Genomic DNA, 8,192 nt, shown 5'->3' with positions numbered 1-8,192 from the left:
ACCCTCCCCTCCTTAAACTCAATCGAACAAAAGGATAATCGTTAGTAATAATAATAATAATAATAATCAAAATGGATATAAATTTTTATATTGAAAATATATATTTTAAACAAGGATATAAACTTGTTTCTTAATTAATTAAATCCTTTCTCATCCTTTTTTTATCCTTTTTCATCCTTTTTCATCCTTCCTATCAATGAGCACCAAATTTATTTTATCCATAAAAAAATTTTGAGCTTTTCCAATTAGTTTAATGTGATGACAAAGGAAGCCATTAAAATAAAACAAATCAAATGAAAATAAAATAATAATAATAATAATAAACCTATTCTCATATATAATAGTATCAGTATATTAATATAAAAGTCTAATAACAACCTGAAATAATAATAATAATGAAATAAAAGAAAATAATATTTAATATATATATTGTACAGATTTTGACAGTTGTTAGAAGAAGAAGAAGAAGAGAAAGAGGGAAGATACATTTTTTTTTTTTAAAATGGCAGGATATTTATTTATTTATTACAATTAACATTTAATTAATAATAATAATAAATCTTTTTTCTTTTTTTTTTACCACATCATCTATCCTTTTCCTTTTTTCCTTTTTTCCTTTCCTTTTACAAAAAAAAAAAACTTATTTAAAAATAAACCAAAATATCATAATAATAATTTTATCATCTTTCCATATTAATAACTAACTACTTCTCTATTAATATATTTATATATATATATAATCTTTCACTCTTAATAATAATAATAATAATAATAAAATTATTGTTTTTTTTTATTTATTTTTAATTATAATGATGATAATAATAATAATAATAATGATTAAAAACGATGACGGAAAAAAAAATAAAAAAAAAAAAAAAAAAAAAAAAAAAAATCATCAACGTAATATTTGTACTGAGAAAATAGAAAGATAATAATGATAATAATAATAATTATTATTATTATTATAAATGCAAAAAAGAAAAAGAGAAAAAAAAAGAAAAATACTGTCGTACGAAAAACCTTTTCCAGATAAATTAAATAATAATAATAATAATAATAATTGTCGTAATAGGAAAAATTTAAAATAATAATAATAATGATAATTGATAAATGATAATAATGATTATGATGATGATGATGATGATGAGTAATTTAATTAAATGTCCGATTAAGATTTGCTCAATAATTTGAAGAAAAAAATTTTTTTTTTTTTCCCATCCAATTCTCTGGCACCATCCGAGTAGTAATAATAATAATAATGATAATGATAATAATAAATCATTCGGTTTAAATTTATTGTACGACATTATTACCGAAAAGAACTAAAAAAATTTTCTGTACCTGAGAAAAAAAAAAAAAAAACTCGCAAATGGAAGAGAAAAAAAAACTTTTCGTCATTTTTTTCCCATCCTAAAACTTTCCACAGTTTTCCTATAAAAAAAAAAAAAAAAAAAAACGAACCGAATAATAATAATAATAATAATAGTAAGCCACCCAAAACCCATCATCATTATTTTATTTATTTTTTTTTTTTTTTATAATTTTTTTCTTAAATTATTTTGATTTAGTTTTTATTTTTTATTTAATTTTAATTTTTTTTAAATTTTTTTTAATTTTATTTTTTTATTATTATTATTATTTCTTTTTCCGGTTTGTATTTGTTTAAAAAAATCGAATGATAATAATATACCTACACAAAGTGATAACTAACAAAAAAAAAAAAAAAAAAAAAAAAAAGCACAAAAAACTTTTTATATGAATATGCGAATGAAAAACCCAATTTAACCCAATTTTTTACCTTTTTTTTTTTTTTTTTTTTTTTTTTTTTTTGGAATGGGAGTGACTTTTTTATTTATTAATGTACCTGAAATTTTATTTATTATTATTATTATTATTATTTTGTATTATTTAAATAATAAAAAAAAAAAAAAAAATTAAACATTTTTTTTAAATTGTGTGCTTTTTTTTTTTGTTTTTATTTTTGTTCATTTTTGTTCTTTTTTTTTTTTTTTTTTGGTTTTTTCTTATTATTATTATTATTATTATTATTATTTTCTTTTTTCTTTTTTGCCGTTTTATTTTTTTATTTTTTTTTCTTTTCTTTTCTTGTTTTTATTCATGATTTTAATAAAAATGATTTTCTTTGACTCGTCCTCCATCTCCCTCGGACACGAAACGTTTTCTTCCACGTGACGGAACTCGTTTAATTATGTTGTCGGTGAGAAAATTGGCTTTTTGACAACGTTCGACAAACCTTTCGAGTATGCAATAAGCTAAAGGAACGTCAAGGCATATATCTGGCATATCTTCGAAAACTCTATAAAATCCCTGGAGGAAAGAAAAAATGAAATAATAATAATAATAATAATAATAATCAAGATGATGACGATGATGACGATTTCGCAATACCTTTTCCAGCATGACGGGAGTTATTATTCGGGCGTTACAAAGACTTTTCAACAATTTACACATCATTTCCTCCGTGTGACCGCTAATGGCTTCTATCGTCATCAAAATGGCCTCGTACACGAGTTCGTGATAAAAATAAGGAACATCTAAATCGAGAAGACACCTTGTCGCCTCTTCCAAATCCCGCGAGAGAAGGTATTCTTTAAGCAAAAGATTCATTTGCCTTATGAGGTATTTGACGGGGCGGAGCCCTCCTCCTCCCACGCCCCAAACGTTATCGAGTCGGACTAGACCGTGTTTTAATAAGGTTTCCGCTCTCGACAAAGCGGCACTGAAACCAACAACAACAACAACAGCAAAAATTAATTTTTCATCTGCCTCTGCCCCCCTCCCTCTCCCTCCCCCCGATTGATTGATTTATTGATTGATTGTTTACTTACTTGGCATGTTCATCATCGATTTTTTCCTTGTATGTGGTTATTATTTTTGGCGGAAGACAATCGTCCGCTATGGCACGAGCGAGAAAATTACCCAAAAATTTCGGAGCTTCCGGAGTGTCCAAAATCAATTCGGAAAGATTTCTTAAAAGTACATCAAAACCTGAAAAGAAAAAAAAAAGAGAGAAAAAAAAAAAATCATTATTATACATATATACATCCATGTCGGTTCAAATTTCAAAGGAAAAAAAAAAAGGAAAAAAGGAAACCGTACCTTTGGCCAAGTCCCTGTACGAAAGGACAATGTCATAGAGATCAGATAAAAGAACGGATATCATTTCCTTGTGACTCGGTTTGTGTTCCATAGCTATTTCAATGGCTATTTGTACGATCATGAATCTTTTTGTACCCGTGTTCAATTCGTAAAATCCCAACGTGGCCTCACGAGTGTCTCCATGTTCGAAATATTCAAATATTATCGATTCCGTTCCCTTTCGTAATTCTTCTTCGCTTACTTCCGGTATTATTTTTTTCAATTCTATATCTCCGTTGTCCAATGAATCGCTGTCGTAATTCGGATCGTTCATGTCTACGATTTCTTCTTCGAGTTCCGATCCCAATTTACCCCACACGCCTTTACCTCCTGCTCCACCTGTCAATAAAAAAAAAAAAAAATAAATAATTTTCCCTTTTATTTTCCGACGGTTAACATCATCGAGACGTCGCCATTTTTCCCCGAGTCGAAAATGGCGTCGCGCGATTCGAGAATTCCATCCGATGAATTGAGGAAAAAAAAAAAAAAAAAAAAATTATATCAATACGTAATTTCAAGATCAAGGATAAATGACTAATGAGCGTAATAATAATAATAATAATAATAATAATAATAATAATAATAATAATAATAATAATAATAATAATAATTTACGAAAATCGCCAAAAAAAAACAAACTACGACGCACTCAATCGATCGATCGATCGATCGAACGACGATCGATTTATTCGATTTTCTTAATCTCACGCACGTATTTACGCATTTAAAAAAAATTTCGAGTGAGAGAGAGAGAGAGAGAGAAAAGGTCACCCGTTTTTTCGTAAAAAAAAATAATAAAATAATAAAAATAAAAAACAAGGCAAAATTTTCCGACCTACATTATAAAATTTGACAAGGTGACCTCACACACACAAAGCTCCAATGTCAGGTGGGGAACCATCCAAATTATTATCATCATCATCATTATTATTAATATTATTTTTTTGCGTCTGTAAATAAACACACAAACATTTCGTAAGTGCGTAGAACACAAAAAAAATAAAAACAAAAACACTAAATAAAAAAACAGACCTTGAAATTAATTTTATCAATAACTGGAACCGGCTTTGCAAAAAAACAAGATTTTTCTTTTTTTTTCGTTTCGCATTTCGCATTTCGCATTTACTCACTTTCCCGCCTCTCGCCTCCTCTCCTCCCTGACCCACCCCCTACCCTCCCGCCCCCCCCAAAAAATAAAATACTAACAATAATAATAAAAATAGAAAATCTTTTCTTTTCTTTTCGTTCTGAACTTTTAACATATTTTTCATCTTAAATTTTACTTTATTGACAGGGTCATTATAACAAACAAACAAACAAACAACAACAACACTTATCGTTTTTATCAAAAAAAAAAAAAAAATTTTTTTTAACGTTCAATTTTTTTTTTTTTAATTACGCAACCAATAAAAACAAAATTATCGACATTTTTTTCCGTCTAAAAAAAAATGATAATAATGATGATAATAATAACAAATGCATACACACACAAAACATTTTCTTTTTTTTTTTTTTTTTTTTTGGGGGGGGGGAAGGGGTATACCTCTCTCCTTATTTTCTATCCTTATTAAAAAAACAAAATTTTGAAATTTCATTATTTATAACTTAAATAATGACCGACCAAATAAAGAATAAAATCATCATTTTTTTAATACGTATCGAACAAACAAACCAGCAAACAAACAAACGAAAATTGTTTTTGCCCTAAAGAAATTTTTAAAATTCTCGCGAGTACTACTCATTTATCGTAAATAAAACGAAACAAAAATTTTCTTTTTCTTTTTCTTTTCGCCGAGGGTTTTTTTTCTGGGGGGCCTTTTTAGAAAGTTTTTTTTTTTAAAATAAATCATTCTTCGGCCTATTGTTAACGAGTAAAAGAGAGAGAGAGAGAAAGAAAATCCAACGCAAAAAGAAAATTAATTAATGACGTGACAAAACAATTTAACGTGGCGTTTAAACACGCTGCGCAAAAAAAAAATTCGTTTGATTATTATTATCATTCTTTTTTTTTTTTTCCTCGTTTTAATTAACGCGCAATAAACAACACGCAGTAACAACAACAACAACAACAACCAAACAACAAAAATTTGGGAAAAAAAAAATAAATAAATAAATTCAAGGATTACAAGAAGTAATTTCAGAGAGTGAGAGAGAGAGTCTGTTAACCGACCTTGTCGTGACATTAACAATGAGAAATCGAATTATAACGTTTAATTTCAAATTAATCAATCAATCAATTAATTAATTAATTAATTAATCAACAATTATTACCTATATAATTACGTGGGAGAGTAAGAGAGAGAGAAAAGAAAAAAAAAAGAAAAAACAAATAAACAAACAAACAAACAAACAAATCCGACGTTATTTTACGCGTTTTCCTGTTTGTTTGTTTTTTTCTAAAAGTATATAACAATCGATAAATTTAAATATTATCATTATTATCATTATCATTATTATTATTAATATGCGGAGACGAATTTCCTAAAGGAAAAAAATTAATTATATAAATGATTAATTATTGATTAGGGGAAATTGACACGTCACATACGTACGAATCAATTCCGATCATTTATTATTTTAAAAAAAAACGAATTTTTCGGTTTAACACGTGCGTGTACGTGTTTAAGGTGTGCGTGTGCGTGTGCCGTGTAAAAACGCATTCAACCGAGTTCACCAAACCAGAAAAAAAAAAAAAAATGATTAAATACATATATATATAAATACATTGTTTTGACAATTTTTTCTTTTCTTTTTTTTTTTTTTAAATTTCTCAACGACATTTATTATTATTATTATTATTATTATTTTGTCGGGAGACTCTTTAAGTCGTTTCACACGCACGCACACACACACACGCACTCACATATACGCACACAATTTTCTTTAACTAAAAGTTATAATATATTTTACCGAATTTAAACGAAAAAACAAAATGGCGGCGGTTTACCTTCCCGTAAACGTAAACAACAACGTTTTTCTTTTTAATTTTAAAATATAATAATAATAATAATATTTAATGTAAATTTATTAAAAAGAGAGAAAGAGAGAGAGAGAGAGAAGTTTGCGTACGTAAAGAGTTTAATGACATTTAAACATGAAATTCGTGAAATATATATACAAGTCGTCTCTCTTTTAGAAAAGAAAGAAAGAAAAAGAAAAAACTTTTCCTTCGGAAAGGAAAACCTTTTGAAAACAAACTTTTTTCCTTTTCTTTCTTTTTAACTCCATGTTTTACATATACTCTTAATGACCGAAAAGAAAAAAAAACTTTCGAATTAAATATGATTAATATGTGATTGCATAAGTTTTTCTCCTTTTTTTTAAATAAAAATTTTACTTAATTTTTCCCAAATGATTTTTTTTTTTTTTTCAACGTGTCCTATAATTTACCTACATTAAATTCGTTCTCTCTCTCTCTCTCTCTCGTTCACCCAATGAAATATATTTTTTTCACATTCCTCCTACCCCCCCTTTCAAAAAAAAAAAAAAAAAAAAGAGAAAGAGAGTATGACGTCACACAAATTCGACAACAAACATTTTCAAACGGTTGAAGAGAGAGAGAGAGAGGGAAAAATAAGAAAATCTCACGAAATATTCGGTATCGATTGCAACTCTTCTAACCAAAAAAAAAACCTTCGAAAAAATATCATTAATAATAATAATAATAATAATAATGACAGTTTGTTTCAATTATTCAAAATGCGTGAATTACAATGTAACAAAAAAAAAAAAAAAAAAAAAAACATTCACCAGATGAACAAACAAACATTGGCGGCGCGTCCTATTTATCAACAATATTAAATTTTCTTTTTTTTAAACCACAAATTCCCTCTCTTTTACTTCTTCTTCTTCGTTTCAACAACAACAACAACAAACAAAAACAATCAACAAAAAAAATTAAAATCCTTTCGAATGAAAACAACCATGGCCTAATAAAATATCTTTTATATTGCTGAAATACATTCGAGTATATAATAAATGGGAAAAACCTCTCTCGACCTCCTCCCTCCCCCCTTTTTCCTACAGACAGCATTTACGCCACAAAATATTGACTCCCCCCAAAAAAAAAAAAAAAATTCGCAAAAAAACACGTTAATAAATAAATAACTATAAATTATTGTTTTGATCGTCGTCGTCGTCGTTGTTGTTGTTTACATTATTTATTTATTTTTTTTTTTTGCGCATTAATAAATTTTTTCGCCCTTGAAATAATTTGAAATTTCTATTTATATCGATAATCGTTTTCCCTTGATTTTTAAACTCGGCCGAAACAAACACACATTTTCAATAAACAACAACAACAACAACATTTGATATTGATAACCGTGGAAAACTTTTAATGTGGAAATAATTAAATTGAAATGAAACAAAAAAACAGACGGGCAAACAAACGAACAAACGAACGAGAAAAAAATCATCATTTTAATCAAGAAAATTTACGTAATTTGTTGTTGTTGTTGTTTAAAAAAAAAAGAACAACCGAATTATTCGTTAATTTTAATAAAAAAAGTCCGGCATTTTTTTTTTTTTAATGGCTCCATATTATGAGTGAGAAGGACTAAGAGAATTTGTGAAAAATAAATAATATTTAATTACTTTCATTTTTTTCCTTTCTTTTTTTGTAAATGAAAAATTTAAATTTGTAATTTATTTATTGTTTGTTTTCAAATGAATCAATCAATCAATCATTCTGTTAGACTTTTAAAAAATATCATTTCAAAAAAAAAAAAAAAATTCAAATTAAATTTCGAATGCCTGAAACTGGAAATGTGAGGAGGTCAACGTACTTTATAATGCAACAGAATTTTTTTTATTCAGAATTTAATTTCTCAATTCAACAACAAACAACAAACAACAAATTAAAATATTCGTAACGAATTAACAAATTAAAAAAATGGAAATTATATCACCTGTCATATGTTTTCTCGGACGTTCAGAATTTTAAGAAAAGAAATGAAAAAAGAAAATTCCAAATTTCGATTCGTGTTTGTTTTCCATTTAGAGCCGAGCCACATTTAAAAAAACAACGAAAA

The 8,192-nt window shown here is 26.7% G+C and overlaps 1 protein-coding gene across 1 annotated transcript; it reads right to left on the bottom strand.

Moving 5' to 3' along the window:
* Positions 1–2,124: 2,124 nt before the first annotated feature.
* Positions 2,125–3,433, bottom strand: Phum_PHUM173160 (uncharacterized protein; the record flags this gene model as incomplete). The annotated part of the gene is made up of 4 exons (XM_002425042.1): positions 2,125–2,328; positions 2,410–2,740; positions 2,850–3,009; positions 3,121–3,433. The coding sequence occupies 4 exons, from the start codon at positions 3,431–3,433 to the stop codon at positions 2,125–2,127; spliced, it is 1,008 nt and encodes a 335-aa protein (XP_002425087.1).
* Positions 3,434–8,192: the final 4,759 nt, after the last annotated feature.

This window comes from Pediculus humanus, genomic scaffold (genome assembly GCF_000006295.1).
Source record: "Pediculus humanus corporis 1103172107520 genomic scaffold, whole genome shotgun sequence".
NCBI lineage: Eukaryota > Metazoa > Arthropoda > Insecta > Psocodea > Pediculidae > Pediculus > Pediculus humanus.
The sequence above is the reverse complement of the archived record's forward strand: the minus strand, read 5'-3'. Positions and strand labels throughout refer to the sequence as shown.